General features: G+C 35.8%; 1 protein-coding gene across 3 annotated transcripts in view; it reads left to right on the top strand.

Moving 5' to 3' along the window:
• Nucleotides 1-6623, top strand: part of GNB1L (G protein subunit beta 1 like) — a 62263-nt gene extending 55640 nt beyond the window's left edge. For all 3 annotated transcript variants that reach the window (XM_072415672.1, XM_072415673.1, XM_072415671.1), the window contains one exon: nucleotides 1728-6623. In XM_072415672.1, coding sequence (XP_072271773.1) covers nucleotides 1728-1994 — 267 coding nt within the window. In that variant the 3' untranslated portion in view covers nucleotides 1995-6623. The remainder of the gene's footprint in view (nucleotides 1-1727) is intronic.
• The last annotated feature ends 7454 nt before the right edge of the window (nucleotides 6624-14077 follow it).

Raw genomic sequence — 14077 nt, 5'->3', positions numbered from 1 at the left:
TATCCATTCAGCCATACAATACTTGTCCTTCTGCTGCAGGAATGTTTAGTTAACAGCCTTTTGCCAATTCATCATTCCTGCTTACAACATCATAGTTCTGAATGAATGCCTTAAAATATTCAGTATGACTGTTTGTTTTATTTGTTTATGTTTATTTTAACCTATAATGGTTGTAAAGTTTCCCACACTTGTTGATGATTGTATATATATGAAACTCTGTGTGGTTGTTTTCATTCACTTTCAATTTCTTTGTAGTTAGGCCAAAAAAAAGAAATTAGGGATTGTAGCTAGTGTGTGGTATAACGAACATTCCTCTTGTTTCAGATTAAAAAATGATCAAATTAAAAATGTTAGAAAATTATTATAATCATATTTTTGACTTTATACTGAAACAAAACAAAAAAGCAAAAATAGCATGAATTAAAAAACACAGAATTTAAATTCCAGACTGGTCCCAAATAACTGTAGAACCATAGAAAGGGTTATGGTGAGTTTGGAATTTTTCTTTGCATACAGTTATATACAGTTATAAATTCTACATGTCCCCAAAGTATGTCTGACATCCAAACATTTGTTTAGTTATATGGATAGTGTAGTAAAAGCTTAAAACTGATCATTTTTTTTAAATTCTCTGTACTATTGTGCAGTTCCTCTCAAATCCTGTCCCAGGGCCACAACAAACGGCATTTCTCAAAAATGGGGAATGATCCCCTCTTAGACAGTTGTTCAGTTGTTACCAGAGCAGGTATCCAGGACAAATAGTAAACTAACCCTTTTCCCACTTTATCTGAAATATTTTTAAATTAATTTTGGCTTTACATATACTTTAAATCTTGGAAGTCTAACAAGATGTATTATTACCTTACTATTAGTCATTTGTAGTGTATTGCTGTATCCATAATCTGTATGCCTAGAATATGTTGTGTTAAATTGTTTATACAGTTTGATATGTGTTTTTCTTTTTTTTCTTTTATTAGTTTTTAGTGATCATATGATAGTATGTGTTGGCTATTGAATACTTTTGGACAGTTTTGACATTTGATCATTTCCATGTGCTATCTAATGTATTTCCCTAAATGGTATTTAGTGAGCATTAATAAAATAAATAGATGTGCCTCCCACATAAATGATAGGGATAGTGAATGATTTCAGGTTTCCTTTCCCACTCATCCATTAATAATGCAAAGCAGATGTGTGGAATGTTACATTCCAGGTACCTGAGCTAATGACATCATGTGGAAGTGAGCACAGTGGCCCGCTCCTCTCATGTTCCAATTGGCATGCTGTTGTGTAGTCACTTCAGTAACAGAACCCTGGGCTGCAGTCCAAGTGTAGTTCCATTATGAAAATAAATAAATTCATTCTAATAAGCATTACATGCAGTAAAAAATATTAGTGGGAAAACAATGCAATAGGAGGCTTGTAACATTCAGTACATGGAATGTTAATATATTTTACTTTCTCTAGAGGACAAAGTAATGATATAGCTAAATAGGAAGAAATTAAATAGAAACGTAAGTAAATTGTTTCGGTTTGGTAATTGCTAAAAGCTTTCCATTTGAAATTTAAGCAATTTAGTACTTTCCCAAAGTGGCATCTTTTTCACATTCTCAGCTTATAAACATATTTTTATTTTGCTTATCATCTTCAAAGCTCCTTTTTCTTGAATATTACTATAAAATATCATGTTCAGCTCTTTAATCATTATATTTTTATTCTGATTTGAGACTCTCAAAACCCAGGAGATTGTCAATCCAGGCATTGCTGATGTCACAATCAGGGAAGATAAGAAGATCGTGGCGACTGCAGGTTGGGATACTCGCATTCGTATTTTTGGTTGGAAGAAAATGAAGCCGTTAGCTGTTCTGCAGTATCACTCAGCAAGTGTGCACTGTGTGGCATTTTCAGACCACCTTATACCCGAAGAAAGACTGCTTGCAGCTGGATCTAAAGATCATCGCATCAGCATATGGTCAATATATTCTAAAACATAAATTATACATTTTACATTTTGTTCCCTGCATGTATTATATATGGGTTACAGTAAATATTGCATGTACTTGAATATAAACCAATATGAATATAAACCAAGGTACTTACTCAAGGGGAAACCTGTAATGGCTCGAGTATAATCCTAGGACACAAAATTTGGCCGTAGGTGATAACAAATTCAACAGAATTCCAATAAATTGAATGTGATAATATATCCCCAGTGTATTATTTTCAAAACATTTGGTTAAAAGGGGGAAAAAAACACATGGGCTCATTCTATAGATTTTTTTTAAATCTTTTTTACGTTTTTGAATTGGTTTTGATGGGTCACTTGCTTTTAAATTATCTTTTGTGCATGGTGTACCAGTAGCTGGTACGGTGTCCGTAGTTAAAGTATGTGACGAATTCTAATATCAAATGGCAAGAGTTTGTTAAATACCTTGCATGATGGCACGGTGCTATCTTCTGGTATAGATTATGTATAAACCAAGATTACTTTTCAGGTGTGATTTTGTCAATGCCATTGGGTCCAAACTCAACTGGCATAAGGTCAATGACAAGCTCACCAGTACTCTCAATATACACCTTGATAGGTTTGATAAAACATAGGACTCATGGCTTTCTTATTCATCTAGCTCAGAAACTTTGCCTAAGAAGTTCTAGGTGGAATCCTTCCCCCAGTTCCCCTATACCTCTTTCCACTTTCACTTGTTCCTTTAGGGCAAAATACTCCTCTATTTGGGAGACCTTGCAAAACGTTATCAATTGTCTAAGCTTATGTTAAATATGTCATAATGTCAGTGAATTTTTTGTCTGCATCATTCTTATCTTACTAATTCTTTCTGGTATTCCTTGTTGTAGTTTTATTGTTTATGCATATGTTGCCCATGTTCTCCTTTTTGTATTGCACCGCTACTTGAAATTCAAATACAGTTTTGTACCATGTATAAATCTTGGTTTATACTGGAGTATTTACAGTAGCTAGAACTACAACAAAATCCAAAAGTAAAGTAATATTTGAACCATTTTATCTACCATGGCTGACAAAATACTTTTAGGGGTTTGCTGCTTTGAGAGTAAAATTACTAAAGAGTAAAAAAGTATTGTAGGAAAATGAACAGAAGCAAAATTTTTATAGCTAGATCCAAATAAATCAGATGCAAAGGCTTGATGTTCTTTTATTTGATCAGTAGCTAGACTTCCTCTTCCAATAATAAGTGGTCTATCCAGCTCGTCTAAAAATCATGGTTACACAGGAAGCAAGGTAGCAGGAAATAAAAGGTCGGAAGGAGAAGTAGTAGCCATTTGTTGTGGCCACATACAAAATAGCGGATGCACAGAGCTGAAGAGAGACTAAAGATGAGCATCTGACTTGTGTGCCCTGACAAAGCAACTCCATCTTATTGAAAACAGCAGTTTGCATCAACCATCATAACTGATTAAAGTCCCTGGTTTAAAGCTGAGTAACAATTAATAGTTAATATAGGCATTATTTAGGTAAACTAGGGTAATATTCGGGAGTTGATTGTTTATATATGCCTGTGCATTGATCTGCCTATTGTCTTTATTCAGCTTTTCACTATACATTATTGCATCCTTAAATTCAGTAAAGATATCCCATATGTGCAAGTGCCTATACTTCCTTGTAAATGTCTGTATAACCTTGTAATATATTAGAAATATTATTTAGCAGAAGCATAACAGCATCATTTTCTGGTAGCTATTATGTATATGTGCTTACAAGTTAATAACTAGCTGGATTTTAAACAACATGTTAAAATCTACATGCAATCTGATGCACTTCAATAGTAGTACAAGTGTAAAGTAATGTGTATTTTTGTCTATGCTCTATGTTCTTTCTTGTGCCATAAATGTCTCTGATGAATAGCACAAAAAATACCAAACATTATATGTAATAATATTATATGTATTGTTTAAATATATATTGTAAAACTAAATCTGCCATTCTTGACAGATGATGTTTGAAATTATATTATCCCCTACTGCATGCATAGAGCAATGGAGAATTCTAATATGTATTTATTATTTCTCATCAGGAGATATTGTATTGATGTAAGATAGAAATGTTGTGTTATGAGCAAGCCTTGGAGTTTTAGGGTTACTAATAATGTTCGAGTTTAGTTAAGCCATTTTTATCATTCTGAATATCAACATTCTAAGTAAGAATTTTTGATGACGGTAATTTATCAGTTTGAAAACTTAACATCTGAGCCTATTCACCAGGTTTCCCATAGACAGTGCCTTTGTTTATTAAAAGAATGTGGCTGCCTATCATAAATCTGTATTGGAAATGAAGAGGTTTTCTTGGAGCTTTAAAATATGACCGGGAAGACTATCCAAAAGCTTATTCTGATACACCTGCTGAGAGGAGCCATCATCTGGGAATTATGCATCAGACAATTCTCATCTTACCAACATTTTGCCAGCATTATCCCTCTTTGTAGTATTGGTAACCTTTGCACATTTATGAGATGCTGCAAATGATATCTGTGAAGAAACCTTATGATTTCTATGAGAAAGGAACACCATAAATTTTAGAAAGCAAATCTTTCAAAAAGGGAGCCTTTGTTCCAATCTTCCAGTCTTCCAATCTTCCAGTCTCTTCCAGTCTTCCAGTCTTCCAATCTTTCTTGCCTGTTGCTGTAAAATTTGTTTTCTATTAGAACTTAAGCTGCGTACACACCTGCAATTTTTCTCGTTGGAAAGGATCTTTCACGATCCTTTCCAACGAGAAAAGACTGCACGATGCATGAACGATGCTGTACATACAGCACCGTTCATGCTCTATGGAGAGGGGAGGGGGAGAGCGACGGAGCGGCACCCTGCTGCGCGCTCTCCCCTTCCCTTTCATTAGGATCGGTCGTCGTCCATGGATCCGCCAGGACGGTCGTCGGACGATGGACGACGACCGGCTGTACACACGGCAGATTTTCGCCCGATAATTGGCCGACACCGATTATCGGGCGAGAAAAATTTGCCGTGTGTACGCAGCTTTACCCTGCTTATCTTGATTATCAACATTTTTGTTCATCATAATCAACTAAAAAATCGTAAGGTAATGTCTATAGCCTTTGTGAGAGTCCAGCTTTCTATGCTACTGAAAAGTATATAATTCTGGTTCCAAAATGTCTACATAACTATTCTTTTTTTGTATTGGTGGTAATAAATTATACTTGAAAGAATATGTTTAAGGTTTCTGTTGAATTCAGATTTTGAACATCTCTATTATCTCAATACTAAATACAGTTTAAAGCAGGGGTCGGCAAACCCTGGCCTTTAGGCCAGATACGGCCTAACGCCCCCTGGCCCATCTGGCCTAATGCCAGGCAGCGACCTGAGGCTCTGGAGGCACGGGTTGCCAACCAGATCAGCCAGGGGTCGTTAGGAACTGCCAGAGCCGCTGGAGCTTTGTTGCCGCCTCCTTGCTGTTGCTCCCCTATTTACCACGGCCAGCGTTGATATTCTGCCGCCGCGGTAAATATAGAAAGCTCCCTGAAAGTAAATCCCTCTCCTCCGCAATGCATATGGAGGAGAGGGATTTCATTTCAGGGGGCGTTCCCTGGTGGTGGGTGGAGCCATTAGGGCGGGTCCCGCCCACCCCATAAATGGCCTAGTGGCCATAAAATTTTGCTGACCCCTGGTTTAAAGCAACACTTTAACCTCCCACAAAACCTCCCCCTTTTGATTTTTCAGAAGCCATCCTTTTACGTCCAATCATAGACTTTGCCTGGGCCAAGATGATGCCATCAGTCTGCTGCATGTATTTAGTCTTCCAAAGTGATTGGAATGCAACATTGTAACTTTGCAACAAGTCATAAAATGGGGGAGGAAGCAAAAACTACACAGGAATCAAAATGCATTTGTCTGGGAGTCTTGGGCAAAAGTCTTGGGCAGGTAGATTGTGTATATGTATGTCCTGAAATCTACAAGTGGTGAGATCTCAGTACTAATAACCCCTGCAGCAGCTTGAATTTAGACCCAGCATAAGCTATGATTTGGATTGATAAAGGTGGTCACTGTGCAATCCCGTTCTCTGTAATGTTTTTATGCACACTTAGGGAGGTAAGCAGCAGAGCTCCTAACATTTTGGTTGTTTAGCTGCTGAACAAAAATGTTGACTATAATCTGAATATTGAGGTCTCTGTTGTATGTTATGCTGTTTTTATTTTAAAAAATAACCAAAAACTACTTTACCAAAACTTTTTTTTAGTATAAAATTGCTATTGCATTTGGAAGGTTTATAAATGAGTTTTTGTATATGCATTGAATCAGTTTTGTGATGGGAATTAGAAAAAAAAAAATACCAAATAAAATAATGAGATTTTTTTTTAAACATTTGTCTTACTAATATTTCAGAAGTGTGTCAATTACATTTTTCAGTCATCATACATTTTTCTTTGCCTGGTCTATTTTCAGAGCAATTCATACGTGTTCTGTTCACAATCAAATCCGTCTTCCATGCTTTTGATGGCATGCAGACTTGGCAGTGCACTAAATGGAATTATTGAATTGCTTGTGCTATCTGTAGGGTGCATCTGTTATGAATTGTCTTTCCTCAACTAGCACTATAAAAACTTTTCTATGCTAAATTAAAAAAATAGTGCTGATGACCTATAGTCTGTTATTTCAGTTTTTCTCTATAAACTTTTAGAGACAATTGGTTATCCATTCTGTCTGTTGATTTATAGGAAAAAATACTCTGGAAAAATGTATTAAATCTTATCATAAACATGCCAACATCAAAAAGTTCAAAGAATTATACACGCTTTTACACAACAGACTTAAGTTTATACAAGAGTTCATAATAAAACTAATGCCTGAGAATGACCTGTAAAGGTAATTCTAAAAGTATTTTAACAATGGAAGCTAACATGGTTCACTTAGCAAGGTTTAGTTTACAGAGAAGGTTAAATCAAGACACTGCTATTGTAAGCAGTATATTGTATCATGGGACGGGAGCAGCACTGGTCTGTGCTGAGCACCATTCAAGACTGGAGTTAACTTTTTCATGAGTTCCAGTGAATCCAGTGACTACTCTCAACAGATTTGCATGAGTTTCTCTCCAGCTCCGCTACTAGATTTGCATACTGAATGACATTTATCAATTCTGTCACACAGCAAGGCAGTGATAAACAGGAGCAATGAGACAGATTTACTGCAAGGTTAGAGCTTGAGTCATAAATTCTCCTTTAGCTGCTGTGAAGTAGCACTGAAGCCTGACTTTTACCACTTTTTTAACTGTGATTAGAATGCAAATCTGTCTGCAGTAGTAAATCTGATGCAGACCTGTGCAAATCTATCATAGTTAGCGTCTTTGGTTTACAGATTCAATGCCAGCAAATAACCTAGAAAATGTCCCAATTCATTGGTTGTCATGGGTTAAATGCCCCCTATATTAGTGGTCAGGTTGAAAAATATTTTACTTACAATGGTTTTCAGAATGCCACCCTTAAAAAAAGCTAAAATGATCCCTGGTGGCACCATGCTGATTGCAGTAGTGTTGGCTTAGGGACTTTAAAGGCAACACTAAATAGGTAATCATCTACAGCTTCCCCAGGAACTTCCAAAATTTGTTGGCACCCCCCCCCCCCCCCTGAATAAAAAAGAATCTACAATTGTTGCTTAAAATATTTTAAACTGACAAGTAATTGCCAACCACCTTTGTTAATTCTGTATTTAAAAAAAATCAAACTTTGCTCCTTACCCGCCTTACAAACTTGGTAATGCGCCATTGGGAAATATTTGTACCTGGTCTCAAACTGGTCCATAAATACCCCTGCAAATGATTGGGTGGCATTGGACCTCATAACACCCTTACAATGTAGTTAAAGAAAACCTAGATTCTGGTTGTGTAGTTTTTTTTTTTTTGCTCACAAGATTTGACCGGGCTCATGTATATTCCTGTTTTTGTTATGTACTAAAAGGAATTTTGCAAGCTGTTTTGTATTCTGTATTTTGTATTGAATAAAAAAAAAGCAACCCAGGAAAATTGTTAGCCCAAAGTAAACAGACACAAATTAGAAGAAGTATCCCTTCATAACTAAATTAGGTTATATTGGGTTATATGTTGCCTCCCCAGATATATATATTAAAATTCCAGTCTCAGGAACCATACTGAAGGGTTTTTGAAGGGTTTTTGATCCTAAGGAATTTTACCAGATTTTAAGAGACTACCACTGCGTATCCCCTGAAGAAGCCCTCCAGTGAAACGCGTTGAGATATCTATCTGTGTAGGCAGTTTTTTGTCTAGTATATAGACAAGTATATAGACATTTCTCTATGTTGGATCACATGGGGTTGCCTGACTTTTGTTTTATGTATGCACTATGAATGGATTGTTATTTACATGTTAAATGGTATACACATTGATATGCCAAATACGACTTTGACTTTTGCCACTTCAAACCTAGCCTTTTTTAGTTTTTTCTAATTGTTAGCCAAAATCAATCAACTTTTCTAAAGAGTTTAAAAGCATGTTTGTCATTTTATTCACTCAGATTACCCAAAGAAACAGCTGAAATGTCTTGAAAGGAAGTCCCCCATATCTATAATGAAGGCCATGGCTTTTGTAGATAAAATGGATTCTAGTAAAATACAAAAACAGATTAAGATAAAATGGGGCATCCAGGGCAGGTTGGGTGTTGGATTTTGATCAATACATACAAGGTTGGAATCTGTGGATGATTGACTGAAAGTCACACAGACCTTTAGTATTAATGTCTGCTTTGACAGTTTTTTGGATAGTTTTTCATAAATCAAGTGGAGTAGAAACTAATGAAATAAAACAGGGGTTGCAGAGTTCATAGAGCGCAGGCCCTTTACTCCAGATGCCTGTAGGGGCCCTCCTCATTACCACTGTCTGGCCACTCACTGTTTTACACAGAACTAGAAGAGACTTTTACCATTGACTTTCTCTTCCTGGCTGAAAAAGTAAAAGATTGGAACTATTTAGGGTCTGCACTAACAGGTTTGAGAGGCTACTATTATGAATGTAGCTTATGGCATGTGAGCTAGTTACAAAGTGCTGTTGTGACTCCCTGTTAGTTTGTCCTAAAAACGTGTGTTTGAGGAAATGGACATTCGTGAGCCTGAGGTCATGTATATATATCAGGGATGTCCAATTCTAGTCCTCAAGGGCTATGAACAGACCAGGAATTTCCATCACTTGTCAGTTGTTTTCTGAATCTTTGTTAACTACAACTTACTAATTTAACTGCTGTCTGTTTAAAAACTACAGTTAGACAGCCCTATATATATTATACAGCAAAATCATTATTAAAGTAATTATGACACGTCTCTCTGCTGACAGCCCAACACTAGGATGGCAGAAGATATCTGATAGCAATCCATCCAAGCACCCTGTTTAAAAGAGTGGAACAAAAGGGATTTGTGCCTATCATGTTCGTATATAACAAGCAAAATTAAAGATCAGCTACCAGCTGAACCCCATCCTGTGATATGAAACCATGAGGATATACGGTAGTGAATGATGCTATGGTTTTTACTATGAGGAGTACACATTTGATATCACTCTCACTTCTTCCTGAAAAAGCAGATTCTGCGAAACGCGTTGAACATTAATCAAGATTGAAATTGCATAACATCTGTTTTATTTAACATTGTACTCATCTTTGTTTAATGCGTTAAAAAATTATGGTTTTGTCATTGTTTTAATAAACACTGAGAAGGGGTTGGTTCAGAGGTACCTCAAAGTCCATTGTGTTATTGGAATTGTGGTGGAATTAAAATTGTGACACATGAACATTTGCATTGTTTTTTTGTTTTAGGCCTCTATCAGTGTTTCTCAATTGATTTAAAGGGAATGTGTGAGGGGAGGAATGGAGGCTGCCATTCCTAATCTCTTCTTTAGATAAAGCTAGTTCCATGTCACATTTTTTCTTCAAGGCTGACTGTGTTCTAGGTCTGTGACTAATAAGTACTTTACAGTCAGACACAGCTGGGTATATATTAGGAGGAGGTTGGCAGTGACAGTGTCATCCCCTCTCTGATAGATTCTCTTTAATATTTCCTGTCTTTATGAGATTCTATAACACACAATATTTTTGATGGTATCTTTGTAGTCTTTGTGGATATCGATTTGTTTAGGGGCTGTTTGTTCCTATGTTAAATGCAGTTCTTTCTGCAATGCTAATACAATCTCCCTTTTTACAAATATGTCCTTTATACAAAGGTTAAAAACATGCAATACCATACATATATCACCTATATATTGTACAAGCCAGATATATAAAATGGACAAGTAGACTTTTTAAATTGTTCACATTTTCTATTTGGGTTTGAAAAGAGATTATAATGGTCACTGGTGTTGTAGTCATCATTAAGAAATTAATATTTTATATTCTATTCTATTTAGTCTTCTCTGCCTTTTGTTGACCCCTGCAAAATAATTATCATCCTAAAAATGTGATATATAAAATGACCTGTAGAGGGTGTCTTCTTATCATCCACTAACTGCCTGCAGGTAATTACCCAACACTCAATAATTACCTATAAGTATCTATGCATATATGTGTGTAAGGGATAGCGTGTGTGTGTGTGTTGGAATGTGAAAGGACTATTGGTCCGATTTGCTAACAGAATAGATCATGTTTACTTTGTTTAGTGAATGTGATGAAGTTGTGTTTACTATATTCATCCAATCATGTGCAAACTGATTCTCTTTTCTTTTAATTTGTTTATTTATATTTGTGATTTGGTATTTCATGTGAACCCAGCTTATTTACTGGGCTCGGTGAACACACACTGTGCTAAGTGAACACCCTCTACTCTATTCTCAATCATTCATTATGAGAGCAACTTTGCTAATAAAACCTACTGTCTTAAAAGTTAGGTTTTACTAATAAAATGTATTTTTTATATTTTGTAGCTTTAGTCACTTCATTAATCAATACGAGTACCCTAGGTTGTACTAGGCATTGATTTCTGCAGGGCTGTAGGTGTCCCAACTTGTTCCATAAGGAAATACAAATCCCAACACATATCCCTGAATGGCACTTCTGGGAGAGAGCTGTATCTGTATTATATAGTATATTTTATTGATGTATTCAGGGACATTTCTAACCAAGATGTGATATGTTTTATATGCTTTTCTATGTTGACTTGTTTGACAAAGCCAACTTTTGCAGCAATCGGGGTAACATACAGACTATATCAATGTATTTGATGGTTATGTAGCCCACGTTTGTAGAGCTTTTAGGCTTGGGTGCAACAAATGTCTGCCTGTGAAGACCCATATACAGGATGCAATGTGACATTAAATAAATAAAATTAGAAAGTCATCTGAGGCCTGTTTTTTCCTTTACAAAGTAATCTGGTGATGAGATATTTGTTTTTTTACTTTATGATGGAATCTTGTAATTGCATCAGTAAATTATTGTTATTGTTTCAGAGAAGTCTGCTCACTGATTATAGCTGATTAAATCTGTTTAAGTGAATAGGAGCCCAAAGAACTGAACTATAACCCTGTATGCAAACTGGACCATTTCATTTGCAGGCTCAGTTTGGATCAATACAGTTTGAGTATGCTTTACATGCAGAGCAGTGATAGGCATCCACTTTTCCGTTGCATTTAAGTTGCACTTTGAAAATGGCCTTCCCTTGAAATGAATCTCCAGCATGTATGTGTGTGGTGCATTGATAGGCCATTGACGTTAAGGTGTTTTTAACCTGCATATTTCACCACTTGAATGTAAATGAACCGAAGAGGTGTAGCCTGTGTGAACGTCTTGCAAAATTGCAGTTGCTGTTTATGATTACAATATTCCAGTAATAAAGGAGGAAGAGTCTTATGGACTTGAGAAATCATATATAATTTTTGTTTTACACCTAAATGATTTCCTAAATGTAAATAAGCAGGCTTTACCTAGTTTACAAAATACACATGGGCCCCAATTTATGAAATATGGAATTTATAAACAAAAAATAATTTTTAGACTTTTAGTCTCTCGATTCTTTGTTGTGGTGTTTGTAACTACAAATCCTCCATTGTATTACACATTAGCATTTCCATTCTCAATGCTATCTAATTATCTTAAGAGATTTGTTTATGCCAGAATTCTAACCAGGCCTAAAAATGTTTCCAGTAGTTCTGAAATTCAACTACCTTTCAGCATTTATGTCTGTCTTTGTTGGTATTAAAACTGGAGCTCATTGAACACTAGGTCCAATCAGTATACAGATCCTTCACATTTCCCCTAGTAAAGATTGAACCCTACACAAAGAAAAAACTTTGATATGTTATTTGAGTTTAATGGTGATCAGATCATACTTATTCTGGATCAATAACCCAAAATAATAGAACCCAGAAAGCAACAGGCAACTAGCTTTTTATGGAGGAGATTAGCAATGGCAACCTCCATATCATTCTCAGAAAATTCCTAATCTAAATCAGATTACATTTTTCCTAATAAAGATTTCTCCTAATAGGAATGACCGGATCAGCAGTTTTCTAATAGTGAAAAAATTCCAACTAAATCCAAAGGGGAAAGCCATCATGTTGAATATATACTTATTATTATTGTTGTAAAATCTAAGTATTACCTTTGAAACTGAACTTTTTAAACTTAAGTCCTATTGAGCACAGACCTAAGATCCCTCCTGCCTTTGAATTTCCTGTTAACAGATTAAAGCCCTACAACAATTTTCTACCAGCTTGCTGTGACTACAAGTCATGGCCCTATTTAATGTACGGCGCTGCGTAATATGTTGGCACTATATAAATCCTGTTTAATAATAATAATAATAATAATAACAATAATAAACGCCCCTCCTAATATAAACACACTGTTTAGAGTTTGCTTTGTTACATTTTGGGTTTAGCTGACCTTTGTATGGCCTCGCCTGGCACTGCACATCATTTTCTTCATGTCTACCTAACCTGCCAGTGCACCACACACTCGTTGCTGTAGCTTCTATTCATTTTATTGGAAAGCCTGTCAACACCTGCAACTGGGCTTTCTGTTTGGTTGGATGGAGTCTGGTTTGGACAAGTACAGTATATCCTATGTTCAGTAACATAAACTGGTATTGGGTATTTCCAGTATATATGTACAGAAAAATTTTGTCAATGTTAAATAGATTTTAGTTACTAATAAAAACTTTATAGGTTTTGACTTAGGACTGAAAGTTTATATAAAGCACTGGGCAGTTAGTGTGCTCTATGCATCTGGAATGGGTGGTGCTGGCTCACTCTGTTATTCTGTATGAGCTGAGTTATGGGAGCTGTATGATAAATTAAGCCTGTCACTCCCTAGGCATGCTGTTTTTTTTATTTCAAATGAGTATAGTTTATAGACGTTTACTAATTAGCACATGAAACAATGTTTTCATAGAAATGTGCTTTTCATCATGCAGTTTGTACTATAATGTAATACTTAACACATATGCATTTATAATAATAAAAGGAATGTTAAAAAATGTGTGTGCATATGTGTTTACATATAGTCATAGTGGTATGTCTATTGCTAAAACAAACTTTAAAAAAATGTTCTTCATAATGTGTAAGACTAAAAAAATATTACATAGAAAATCTACTTTGCAGGGAGGTAGCAGTTTCCAGTCCAGCGTTTTAAACTCATTTTTTATCTTATTTTTGTTTCGGGGAGGTGGTGGAGGTTCCATTACAAGACTATTATTTTCTTAAAGTTAACCTGTCGGTGCTATAATGGTGGTCAACAGGTTCCAGCACTAATATTTGGGGGTCTAATACAATGCCTTAAAATCTGGACAAAGTTGCGGGCCAATCTTTTTTTTGATATTTATTGAAATATTTTTTGATAATTATTGAAAAAATATCTACAATTGAGCAAGGTCGCTAATTAATGTCAAGAGGAGGGGGCGCTTGTGGGTCCTGATTGGCGAGCCAGCAGAGCATTCTGGAATTTTTTGTATTAGCGGTGCATGCACTGTCTACCGTCGGGCCAGCTCTAGTAGACATTATTACCTCCATACAGTTTAATAGCCGGCTCTGCTCCCACCAAGTTTGTGCTTATTAATATAAGTTTGTATAGACACCTATGGAATTGGGGAGCTGAAAGGTTCCCTG

The sequence above is a fragment of the Pyxicephalus adspersus genome, chromosome 6 (assembly GCF_032062135.1).
Source record: "Pyxicephalus adspersus chromosome 6, UCB_Pads_2.0, whole genome shotgun sequence".
In the NCBI taxonomy this organism is placed as follows: domain Eukaryota; kingdom Metazoa; phylum Chordata; class Amphibia; order Anura; family Pyxicephalidae; genus Pyxicephalus; species Pyxicephalus adspersus.
This window is presented reverse-complemented; position numbering and strand designations above follow the sequence as displayed.